Below are 13,068 nucleotides of genomic sequence, written 5' to 3' on the forward strand. Positions count from 1 at the left end.
TTTTCCACAAGAAAAGTCGACTTTCTTACACTGGGTCTTTAGGCTGGAACCAGTGTCCTCCCCTCCAGTTTCTAAGCAGAAATCTGAAAACTTTGTTCAAGGAAAGCCCGATTTCAGCGTTGTGTGGTCCGTCAAATTGTAGGTAAATTTCATTTTATTAATGTTACAAAGAAGCCAACAAGCCCAATTATTAAATATTACATTCGCACTTTTTTGTAAGAACTCTGATCCCGTCCATTAAAATTAATTTTTTAAGTTCAGATATTGTGAAATTCCAGTATCCAAAATATAAGTTTGAAGCCTTTACAAAAATCCTTGTTTGGGGAAATAATAGTTACAGCTTTCTGTAAAAATGTCATATATTATCATCATTAAAAAAAAAATGTCATATATTATAATTTAGCTTAAAAATAAATAGTTTTACTGTTTTGTGTCACCCTGTATGTGAGAAAATCATCGTAACGTAAACCTTTGTGTTTATGAGGGGGTTGCGGGGGGTTGTGGTTGCACAAGTGAGAGCGAGTCTGATGTGCTCTCAGTTTCTATGCCTCAGACCAGTGTTGTCAGATTGGGACAAGTTTATCCAAACAGGATTTTTTTTGTTATTGGGGAAAATTTTTCCTCGTTTGTGGAACGGGTTTTTAAGGGGAAAAAAGTAAAAAATGGGGATTTTTCTAGGGTAAATTCCACTAGCATAACTTCATAACTAATTTTCTTGAGTATACCCTTGGTTTAGGTGTGATTCAATAGAAAGTATGTTCACCTCATGGTGTTAACTGTAGAAACGTCGTATCTTTCGAGGTGAGAAATTGTACAACGGAAATGTTTACAACAATTTAAGGAGGCGGCTTCAAAAATACTACAATAACTTTTTATGCCCACCACCATTAGATGGGGGTGTACTTATCAAGTCATTCGTTACACCTCGAAATATTGACGTGCGACTCCATACGGTTTTATATACTCTTAATAGCCTTGACATTCTAAGTCAATTCATCCAAGCCAAAACAGGATAACCTTTTTTTGAGTGTCGCGTTGCGGAAATGCAACTCTGCACACAAATCCCACAAAAGCAACGAGGAAAAGTTCAAGAAAGGTTCAACATTTAAAGTAGTGTTTTTAGTTGTCAAAGTTAAAAATTGTTTAACTTTTTTGTGTGGATTTTTTGACATTTGTTTGCAGAGTTGCATTTTTCAAAGCGACGTTTCTCAAATCATTCTGTTTAGGCCTTAAGTTCATCTGTCGAAATTATGATATTGGTCGAACCATGGAAGCTGTCTCCTTGAAATTTTGGGTCCTTTGCAAATACGCCATATCGATTCAGATTTCGATATAGCTCTCCCATAAAATAGTCTTTCGACTTGGTTTCTAAACCCCTAGAAATTGCAAGTTTTGTCCGATTGGGCTGAAATGTACGCTCTGAAAAGTTCTTACAATGACAACATTTTTATGAAAAAAGTATTTTTTTCTTTAGGGGATTTTCTTAGGGGGGAAAAATTAATTGTGGATTTTTTGGGGAAATTTGTTTGGAATTTTGGGAATCTTCTCAAAAAAGTCTGGCAACCGTGCGTCAGACGAATCTTATTCTTCATCCGTCGCAGCAAAAAAAAAAAAAAGAAAACAAAAAAGCAGATTCTTGTACAAGTTTTCCCATCTAAAAATTATTTTTATATTTCAGTGAATTATTTTCTTTAGCTAGACAGATTAAAAACTACAAAAGAACAAAGAAAATTAAAATTCAGAAATAAAAAAATACACAATAACACCAAATAAAAGAGGGCGTAATTGAGAGAATGAGTGACAAATACTTGCAGCCTGTAAATAACCATTTTGCTTTTGATTCGAATTTAGAGGACGTTGACGACAATGAGTTCTTAAAGAACTCCAGAAACCCACGAAACAATGGGAATGGAAGTGAAAATACTGGAGGTCGAGGTGGTGCAATTCTTCGCCATATTGATGGAAATAATAGTGACAATTGTCAGGATGAAGCAGCACGGAAACATCAGATATTTGAACAAAAACGCCGAGAAATTGAGGAACGGACATTGGAATCGACACAGAGGTCATTGGGTTTGCTCTATGACAGTGAACAAGTGGGAACTTCGACGGCCGTAGAGTTAGCAAAACAACGAGAGCAACTGGAGAGAACAAACAGAAATTTGGATGACATTAACGCGTCGCTTAGATACTCCCAGAAACACTTGAACGGAATAAAGAGTGTCTTTGGAAGTATAAGAAATTATTTTTCTGGGAGCCGAGAGACACCAAATACTGTTAGCGAAAGGAAATTATCTAGCGACAGTCATTCATCTCAACCTGCGGACCGGGCCAAAATTGATGGACCTTCAGTTGCATCCTCTACAATAAGGTATGAACAACATCCAATCTCACGTTTACGTGACGACGTTAGAAGTCAACAAAACAATCAAACACAAAATACTGCACGCAGCAATCAATTTGAGACGCAGTTGGAGACAAATTTGAATGATATGTGTGATAACTTGTCACGTCTTAAAAATCTAGCCAGTGAACTTGGAACGGAAATCGAGACGCAGAATGAATTGTTGGATAATATGAATTATAAAATTGAAGATGTAGATATGAAATTGTCAAGGCAAAATAAGGACATATCAAAGCTGCTGGGTAAAAAGTAATTAGTCCACCGGTACTACACTGAATATGTTTTGGTTTCTTTAATCATTAAATGATATGGGTATTTCTAATAAAGAATTGTGTTTGTTTTGTAAGTCATTGTAGGTGTCCGAACCAATCGAATCCCAATTCTCTCGTAATATTGCCTATGTTTATAGGTGCGTCCACTGACCATTGATCTTAGGGCGGGTACTAAGTTCGTTTCTCAACGTTGATTGTTTTTTTGAAACGCTTCAAAAATCTCTATGATAAAATAATAATTTTATTAAAATTATATTTTTATTTTAATGTTCTAGTGAATTAAATCAGTTTTATTCTTTTATCTAAAAAAGTAATAGCGGAAAGCAAACAAAGTTGTTGTTGTAGCCACATTTTCTTTTCCTTGTCCAGCTCCGTAGGTGAGCAATCTCGTTTCGGTACAAAGGACAGATCGCCGCAGTAACAAAGTGGCCATTTGTTCTTTAAACGCACCAATAACTCGCCTTGCCATAACGAGCATCATAAGCACTAGGTAATTGTGCAAGAGCCAGTACCGCCCGGCCTCTCACTGAGACTCACCGCTCGATACCACTGATTGTGCGCAAATTCCGTTGCAGCTACTCCCTCCGTATGTAGCATTCTACTATCCGCAACCTTTGGACGCGCCCGGTAGCTCGCATCTAATTTTCACGTAACAGCGAACGAACGAACACCATAGAGATGGGACCTCAATGTTCCAGCCTGTGCGGTGCTCAAAGCTATCCCATGCCGGGGTGAACATAGTACCAGCCTTTTACAAGAAAAACAGTTTGGTATAAATTGGCAAGGCAAATCAAGTACACACACATACTTCTATAACCGGGTAAATTGTTATTTGAGAACAAATCTGTCTTTTTTTATTTCCATTCAATTAAGTACTTTTATTTTCAATATCTGGCCATTGAACTTTATACTAGTTTTTAAGATATATTAGTATTATAGTCTTTATTATGTTTATATTTACTATAAGCTTAATAAATAAATAAAATGATACGGGCCTTTCCAATAGAAAAATTGTGTTTGTTTTATGAGTCATTGTAGGTCTCGAATCCTAGTTCCCTTGTTAAATTTCCTATGTTTGTAGGTGTGCCAATACAAAAATCTGCATGAGTACTAATATTTTAAATACCTGACCATTGATCTTAGCAGAAAAAAATATGTTGATATAAATTGGAAAGGCAAATCAATTACACACACCTAGGTACTGATAAAATGTTATTCGTAAACAATTCTGTTTTTTATTTCCATTCAATTAAGATTTAATATTTTCAATATCTGGACATTGAACTTTGTATGGTAATACTATACAAATATATTTAAAATCATTGTTCTAAATTTAAGCTAATTTCGGATAAAGTGTGCTCCTTTTATGAGTCCATATGTTGAATCAGATGATGAGTCAAAATTTCGAGCGGCTAGACTTTTTTTTAAAAAGGAAGAATATAACAGTGCTAAATAGATAGGACGAGAAATAATGTATACTTTATAGACTCTTAGATTGTATTTGCAATTTTAAAAATTAGGATTTTATTGAAATAATGATTGATTGAATGATTCCATAGAGAAAGATAGAATTTTCAATCACACCTTTATCCAAAACTCTCAGTAACGATCGTAATTGAAAAATGATTGAAATGAAACGTGACCCTTTTGTTGTAACCCTTTTAAGGTGACGATATAATACAAAATGTGAATTTTTCTTAAATATAAATTGTGTAGAAAACATCCCATGAAGATGCAGCAGTGTAATTGCGAAATATAAGGAAATAAATATAGGCCAATTAACAACATAAAGTCAAGTTCGGTTATTCTAACCACTCACAAAAAATAATAACAATAATAACATTATCTTTATATTTGCTAAAAAATGATAGGGTTTTTAATTAAGATTACAATTAAATTATGTATTTATTAATTAATTTTATGAGTAGTTGTTATACATGCTGAATATTGTGATTGTTTATCGGCCAATTGTGGCTTATAATTGCAAAATAAAACAAATTAAGTAAATAAAAATACCAATTTTGAGTATAAACCATGTTTTATTGCTGTCATTCCACTGATCCAGATTTATTATCAGTTCTTCGGCAAGAAATTGGATGCTTGAGAAACAGAGGTGGAAAAATTTCAATGGTACTATCGATATTTAATTTTTTGACTGAATATCGATTGATATTTTTGCGATGGATACTATCGCAAAAGTAATTTTTTTTTTTTGCAAAATTCAACAAAAATAAGCTATCCGACACTGAATGCATACTTTAAAAAACATTGCGCCTATAGAGGGTGCAATTTTCATTCGATTACGCTAACATTTTGTGTAATAATTTCTCTCATGACTTCCAACTGACTTTATTAATTTTGGTTTTATTTGGTCTGTACATTGATATTGCTTCTATATAAATCGATCTTCTGATTTTTACTTCCCAATTTCGTTTGAAATGAAGGCGACGAGAAAATGACGATATTATCGTTACTATCGATATTTATTGTTAAAACTATCGAATGTTGCGATTATCGATAGTTTGCCAGCTCTACTGAGAAATGCGCTGTGTTTTTAAACGTAACGGGCTATATTTTAGCATACGGACATGATACCAAAAGTCCACATTTATAAGCTGCTTTATTCAAATAAAAGGAGAGTAAATACTCCTACAACGACGACGTCTTAAAAGAACGTTGGCATTGGTTGATTAGTGCAACCAAAAATTTACGCGACATTGCTGTCAAATTATTTGTGTTAGTGTAGTGTTTAACGATTTAGCAAATTGCAACATGAAGAGACATAATACAAGATTTCCATGCCGGACAAATAAAAATTTGTTTCATTTGGTATAAAGATAGATCGCTCTGCGGTTTGTCAGAATGAAACAAAGGTCACAAAAAACCATTTTCTCATTAAAAAAAAATAAAATTTTTTGTTTGGCTTTCGCCGACGTCTTAAAAGAACTCTGGCTTTTTTTATTGGTGGAATTGATTAAAAATAAAAAGTGCAACATAAACTTTACGCGATATTACGTCGAAATAAGATGTTTGTATGTAGAGTGTGTGTGTAGAGTTTTACGATTTTGCAAATTTGCAACACGAAGAGCCCCAATATGAGAGTGAAAAAACTGTTCTCAAAGAGATCAGAAGCGATTTCATTTGGTGTAAAGCTTAGTCGCTCGCGTTTTGGGGACTGGGCCCCACAAATCTTTGTCTCGATAAAAAAAAACATTTATTTGGCTATAGCCGAAGTTTTAAAAGAACGCTGGTGTTTTCATTGCGAATTTTTTGTGTTTGTGTAGTGTTTTACGATACGGCCAAATTGCAACACAAAGAGACAAAATGTGGGAGTGAGTTTACAAGTAAAACATAAACTATGCGATGTTGCGTTGAAATTATATGTATGTATGTAGTGCGTGTGTATTTGCCCAATATGTGTATGTTGAGTTTTACCAATTTCCAAATTTGTAACAAGAAGAGCCCTAATATCAGAGTGAATAAACTGCTCCCAAAGAGATCAGAAGCGATTGTCATGCCGGACAAATAAAAATGTGTTTCATTTGGTGTAAAGCTTAGTTGCTCGCGTTTTGAGGCTGGGCCCCACAAATTTTTGTCTCGGTAAAAAAAAAAACATTTGTTATTTGACTATCGCCGAAGTTTTCAAGGAACGCTGGTATTTTTATTGTGAATTTTTTGTGTTTGTGTAGTGTTTTACAATTCGGCCAAATTGCAACACAAAGAGACGGGTATTTTGTCTCTTTGCGATTTTCGTGCCGGATAAATGGAAATGCGGTCGATCGCGGTTTGCGGGACTGGGTGCTAAAACCATTGCCTCAATAAAAACAAAAACACTTGTGGTTTGGTTTGCGAACACTGATGTCTCGGTAAAAAAAAAACATTTGTTATTTGACTATCGCCGAAGTTTTCAAGGAACGCTGGTATTTTTATTGTGAATTTTTTGTGTTTGTGTAGTGTTTTACAATTCGGCCAAATTGCAACACAAAGAGACGGGTATTTTGTCTCTGCGATTTTCGTGTCGGAAAAATGGAAATGCGGTCGATCGCGGTTTGCGGGACTGGGTGCTAAAACCATTGCCTCAATAAAAACAAAAACACTTGTGGTTTGGTTTGCGAACACTGATATATTCTATTACAAAGTTACAATTTAAAGTGCTCGATTAAATGTCTGCGAATTCAGAGAATACGGAGTAAATATGCAATTATTGGTACATAACATGAATTTATGGTCGGTGCTGTGATGTAGATGCAGTGACAAGGAAAACAATACAGAACAGCAATTCCACTAGTGCAAATAAGTGGATTGTTGAACGCATAAATGTTTCGAGTTCTTGCTTGAGAGGTCCTCCGAAGGTAATTTTCAATACATTACATAACTGATATAAGCCATTGTGTATAAGACACCATATCGAAACACCATGTCTCTTCTTAGATCCTTCATTGCAAAATGATATGGTATAATAAACTACTCTTCAAAGAAACAAACGTATGTATACAAGAAATGTTTTTAAAGCACCAAGTCGAAACCATACAACAACTTCATAGACCTTGCACGGGATAGCTGTGAGCACCAATCAAGCTGGAACATTGAGGTCCGATCTGTGTGGTGTTCATTGCTGTCACGAAAAGCTCAGCTGCGAGCCGGTCGCGTCCGCAGATTGTAGAGAGTGGAATGCTCCATGCGGAGTAGCTGCAACGGCAGTCGCGGAAAATCAGCGGTATCGAGCGGAGTGTTTTAGTGAAAGGGCAGGCGGCACCGGCTCTTGCACAATTGCTGAGTGCCTCTGATGTTCGATATGACAAGGCGAGTTATTGGCGCCTTTAAATAACCAATGACAACAATTTTCCCGCGGCGATCCGTCCTTTGGACCGGAATGAGATTGCTCACCTACAGGAGCTTGACGAGGACTGCCTCCTCCACATGTTGACTACAACAACTACTCCATACTTTTTCATACTAATGTGTGTGCCCCATACAGTTGAAGGGGCCATACCATATTAGGCCTTTTTGGCCAAAATTATAGGCCAAAGTCTGTCTCGGCAACGTTGAATAGTATAACCATCTCCGAATGGTCTTGGTGGTATGGCCATCGGGGTGAATGGATCACTTGATCACCTTTGTATTGTTTCGACTCTGGTTGCTCTAATTCCGTCCAATTTCATTGCTCTCGTTGAGGGTTACAACTGATATAAACCAACCGTTGATAACTCATATACTGCAAATTTGGAATGGTCACCACACTTACGTGGTGCTGGTCTTTGGGGATCTACCAATGCTATTACATCTCTGCTTTAATCTCTCTGCTTGCAATGTTTGGCAAATGATACTCCAATTTCTTCGCCAGTGTTGCTTTGAAAGAATGCTAAAGAACTTATTCAAAAATGTAGACCATGCATTGTGTTTTGTAAATGTGTGGTACTAGCCAGATGTTCCACAGGCGATACCATTTGTCCAGCATCCCTGTGCTTCATATCCAGATAGTACAAGGAAGTACGTTTTAGGTCTAACTCTTCCTGCACGTTGCAGTATTGTTTAGGATCTTGCTTGACTTCTTCCCAATCCTCAGCACTAAGATTTGAGGAATAAATGCCGGCAACCAACATTATTTCCTTTTTAATCGGAAGATGATACGCGTACCGTTAGTAGCCTAAAATGGCCTGAATTCGTTTCGGGGTTAAATGAAACTACGGCGACTTCTACGGAGAAATCTGCATAATTACACTGACGGAAACACACAACAATCTTACCATCAGAATTTTTCTGCATCCGCTCTCTTGTGGTGATGCGAGTACTCCTTCATATTTGAAATATTCTAAATGAGCCTTGGATACACTGTTTTTTTTTTTTCAACCCATTTCAAAATTTCTTCATAAGTTCTCTCATATCGGCTTCCTTTTGTTTCAGTTGCTTGTCATAAGACATGGAGGCCAATGGGCATGTTGCTTCGTTTATTGACATCGGAATCTCTTGTAATTTTTGACTCACTACGTTTTCGCTGCAAATGGATCTGCAGAAACTTTGCAAAATTTTGCCCTTCCATATTGTCGCAGTTCAAAAGCGTTAATGCATTTTCTTGATCCCACTGACTTCGAAAGCAAGCAAATGCATATTCTTTGCGCAAAGATGACTATCTTAAATTTTACCATCATAAAGTGAGTTTGGTTTTGTTTTAATGATGCCTTGCGTGTCAAACCGGATACAAACCATCTCATTAACCACAAATGGTCGAAAAATACTTGATACCAATGCGGTTTGATTGACAAAGTAGACGTATGAAACTCGTTGTAGATAATTGAGTCATTAAAAAGCACGGCGGATGAAATACATATGGGAGCTATATCTTAATCTAATTCACATCTACACAAGCATTAATTTTATTCAAAATTCGCCATTTATATATTTATCAATCAATCAACGCCCTACTAGATAGAGAATTAAAAAAAAAAACAAGAAAAAACAATTCTCTGTACAACAATTCAAATAAACATATGAAACAAAAGACAATCTAATGCACAATCCAAGGCGTATTTAAATACGCCTTGGCACAATCCTTAATTCAAACCAAAAATTTTAAATTAAAATATATATATTGTAAAATATATAAACAATCATTTATAAACTTTTAGGAATTATGCTCCAAAAGGGCGAATTTATTTAGTAAGTTGCGCCTGAAAGTGCATGGGTGTACGGATAAGTTTTTGAGGAATTGTGGCAAAGCGTTTCATAACCTGGCCACATGGACCGAAAACGACCACTCAAGAATAAGATGCGAAAATCTCTAGGTTTTATAGAGAGATCGATCTATGTAGCAGCTTAGTCTAATTATAGCTCTCGACAGGACTCGAACGCAGGGCTTCATTGTCATAGGTGGGTCATGCTAACAATCTCTTGCACTGCAGTAGCTACCTTTATGTTTCCTGCCTGTACAAGCAATGATCGATATATTGAAAATGTAAAAAAGTCGACTACTCGATTTTGTTAGCCACTAAAAGTCGATTAATCGTGTCATGGTCGTTTAATCGATTAGTCGAAAGTCTACTTTTTTTTACTTAATTTTGCTTTGGACTTTTGGACTTTCACTGGCAATTTCAACTTCAAAATCGCGTTGAAAATTAAAAAAGAGTAGAATATGATCAATACGGGCAAGTTAGCTGGAAGGACGTTGTTTATTACTGGGGCTTCAAGAGGAATTGGGAAAGCAATTGCACTTAAGGCAGCACGAGATGGAGCTAATATTATTGTAGCGGCCAAAACAGCCGAGCCACATCCCAAGCTGCCTGGAACAATTTATAGTGCCGCCGAGGAAATTGAAAAGGCTGGCGGCAAAGCACATCCGTGCGTAGTAGATGTCCGTGACGAAAATCAAGTTCGGTCAGCTATCCAGGAGGTGAGATGAAGTGGTAATCCAACATAAATAATAATAAATGTTTAATTGGTACAGGGAGCAGCAAAGTTTGGTGGCATCGACATTTTGATAAATAATGCAAGTGCCATCTCATTAACGGGGACTTTAGAAACATCTATGAAGAAATATGATTTAATGCATCAAATTAATACCCGCGGCACATTTTTAGTTTCCAAAGAATGTCTCCCCTACTTGATAAAGTCAAACCATGCTCACATTTTAAATATATCGCCACCGTTGAACTTAAACCCCAAATGGTTTGGCCCACATGTTGCTTATACAATGGCTAAATACGGAATGTCTATGTGTGTTTTGGGAATGGCCCAGGAGTTTCGCGATCATGGTGTAGCTGTAAATGCATTATGGCCTCGAACAGCCATTCAAACTGCAGCCATAGAAATGCTGACTGGCCCAGACAGTGCTCAATGGTCAAGAAAGCCGGAAATCATGTCTGATGCAGCGTACGCTGTCTTAATCAAAGAGCCGCGTACCTGTGGCACAGGTGGTTTTCTTATAGATGATGAAGTTCTCCAGGCCAATGGTGTTACAGACTTAAAACAGTATGCGTGCAATCCAGAAAATGCCGACAAGTTAATGCATGATTTCTTTTTGGACACCGAAGAAACGGTGAATCAATTGGAAAGTAAGACTTCTCGTAAAGAGGCGGCATCCGGAAATATTCCCCAACTTTTTGAAAAAATACAAACACTGTTGTCACCAGAAATTGTGGGCAAGGTGCAAGCAGTTTACGAATTTCATATTACCGGCGATGAGAAAGGCACTTGGTTCTTGGATTTAAAGAATGGTTCCGGATCTTGCGGGCAAGGATCAGCACCGTCGCAACCTGATGCGTCTTTGACAATGAAATCCAAAAACTTTGTAGACATGTTTGAGGGAAAACTCAAAGCAGCACCGGCCTTTATGACTGGCAAGTTAAAAATCACTGGAGACTTGCAAAAGGCAATGAAGTTAGAAAAATTGATGAAATCCCTAAAAACAAGGCTGTAATTTTTTAGATTAAAGTCGGTGTTCAATTGTGCCTGATTTTGTTGAGAAATCGGCTATACTTGCGAATCAAATTTAATAGTTTTACGGCCGTATTCACAAAATTTAATAGTAAAGTAGGTTTATTTGACAGTTATATAAATGAGATCTTTAAAATAAACCTATTTCAAATCTACATTGAGTTTTGTGAACGAACACCATTGTTAATGTACCACAAACTTGCATTTTATTACTTTGTTTTATATACAAACTCCGCGAATATCACCATACATATGAAAAATGATGGTCTACATGTGCATCTATAAAAATGATTAAGAATCAAGTAACTGCCAATAAATATACACTTATATATATAAAATAATAGTTTTGTTTGTATGTAATTTGAAAAATATTCTGACACCAACAAGTTACCTTATGGAACATGGATTCATGGAAATCCTTTCCAAATATCCATTTTTAAATGCAATGGCATTACAAACACCTATTTAGAAAAGTAAATTAATTATTTGATCATGAAGCGGTTGTATAGTGGGATGGGACAAAAATTTAATAGACAAATTATGTAATTCTTTAAAGAATGGAGATAAACATAAAATTTAAAAATTATTTTATAAAAAAACTAAAAACTTTGTCTTTCAAATTTTTGACTATTTTTTTTTTTTCAAATTTACCTCAAAATTTTTGGCGCACCGGTAGACGAGTTGGTAGCGTGCTCGGATTGCCAGGGCGGAGGTCTATCGCTACTGTTGTATCACAATGGACTTAAATTTGTATAAGTTAGTCTGTAAAGGACTGCCACTCTTACCTAACCTGACCTACCTCAAAATGTTCTACCCTATAAAGGGAATTTTGAGACCGTCATATTTGTATGAGAAACAAATTATTTAGGGGTCTATTATGGATGGCAATGATATTAAAATTAGTATAAATTTGAAAATTTCTTTCAGTTTCATTCGATATCAGAGTTTTGAACATTCAACTACTTAATAGATTGTAAAAAAATTAAATTCAATGCAGAAATTAACATTTCTATGACAGTTTTGCCCGTTGGCAACTCAACTGAAGTTGGATTGCAATCCATAATCGACCTATAAATCAACTCATCCCAACCTACTCAATATTCATCTGATTGGAATTACACCCTCAAATAGTAGAATTGAACGCTTAAAATATCTCTCGGCTTTGTTCACCAAATTTGCATCTCTTATTACTTTTCAATAGGAACAGAGTACCAAACCATAGAAAGAACTTAATGTTACAACGTGAATAAAATATAAAAATTACATACATATTCTTCATATGATTTCTAATCACAGGTTAGATTTGAGTGGCAATATATTTCTTAACAGGCTCACTTAGACTATGTACGCCAATGTGATGCCACAGTAGCGACAGGTGGGAATCGAAACCATGACCTCAGCATAAGAGAGAAGTAAAATCCCGACAAACATATACCTCTGAGCAGTGTTTCCGTAGTGCTTTGATACTTTTGTGCCACTTAATGCTAGACTTTTTATGGTTATAGCCACATTTCGACTCCTGTATGGATATTTTCTTAAATCATTATTATTTTATGGTTTCTTCTCTTGGGCTCCTCGACATTCGAACAGAGTATGTTTAAGATCACTCTATAGACCGATCTCTCGATTTGAGGTCTTGGGCCCATAGGCGTATTTATTGTTTGATTTTGCTGAACTTTGGTACAACGAGTTGTGTAAGGCTTCCCGACATCCCCATTCAATACGACTTAAATCGGTCAAGATTCGGATGTGGCTGCCATATATACTAATCTTCCAAATAAAGGTTTTAAGCCCATAAAATGTGAATTTATTAACAGATTTCGCTGAAATTTAGCACATGTAGGCACTTCGACTTTCGGACAGAGTATGGTCAGGATCGGGCTATAAGTGGATATAGCTGTCATATATACCTATCTTTTGATTTAAGCTATTGGGACCATAAAGGCAAGTTTATTACACGAT

At 36.1% G+C, this 13,068-nt stretch overlaps 2 protein-coding genes and 1 long non-coding RNA gene across 3 annotated transcripts in view; all 3 read left to right on the plus strand.

The window, feature by feature from the left end:
• The first annotated feature begins 1,566 nt into the window (after positions 1-1,566).
• On the plus strand, positions 1,567-2,750 carry LOC106086513 (synaptosomal-associated protein 29). Its single transcript, XM_013251212.2, has one exon. The coding sequence runs from the start codon at positions 1,794-1,796 to the stop codon at positions 2,655-2,657; it is 864 nt and encodes a 287-aa protein (XP_013106666.2). The 5' UTR covers positions 1,567-1,793; the 3' UTR covers positions 2,658-2,750.
• A 2,793-nt stretch (positions 2,751-5,543) lies between these two features.
• The window catches only part of LOC106086524 (uncharacterized), a 78,950-nt gene continuing 71,425 nt past the window's right edge, over positions 5,544-13,068 (plus strand). The window contains exon 1 of the long non-coding RNA XR_001221143.2: positions 5,544-7,028. This is a non-coding gene — a long non-coding RNA (uncharacterized LOC106086524). The remainder of the gene's footprint in view (positions 7,029-13,068) is intronic.
• LOC106086521 (hydroxysteroid dehydrogenase-like protein 2) lies at positions 9,684-11,447 on the plus strand. The gene is made up of 2 exons (XM_013251229.1): positions 9,684-10,063; positions 10,118-11,447. Exons 1-2 carry the CDS (start codon positions 9,806-9,808, stop codon positions 11,087-11,089), a joined length of 1,230 nt encoding a protein of 409 aa, XP_013106683.1. The 5' UTR covers positions 9,684-9,805; the 3' UTR covers positions 11,090-11,447.

The sequence above is a fragment of the Stomoxys calcitrans genome, chromosome 5, assembly GCF_963082655.1.
Source record: "Stomoxys calcitrans chromosome 5, idStoCalc2.1, whole genome shotgun sequence".
Classification (NCBI taxonomy): Eukaryota; Metazoa; Arthropoda; class Insecta; order Diptera; family Muscidae; genus Stomoxys; species Stomoxys calcitrans.

What these genes read in the sequence shown, in the direction of transcription:
- LOC106086513 (XM_013251212.2), top strand. Translation starts at nt 1,794, where the DNA reads ATGAGTGACAAATACTTGCAGCCTGTAAATAACCATTTTGCTTTTGAT.
- LOC106086521 (XM_013251229.1), top strand. Translation starts at nt 9,806, where the DNA reads ATGATCAATACGGGCAAGTTAGCTGGAAGGACGTTGTTTATTACTGGG. An exon ending in TTCGGTCAGCTATCCAGGAG is followed by an intron (nt 10,064 to 10,117) that starts GTGAGATGAAGT and finishes TAATTGGTACAG; the next exon opens with GGAGCAGCAAAGTTTGGTGG.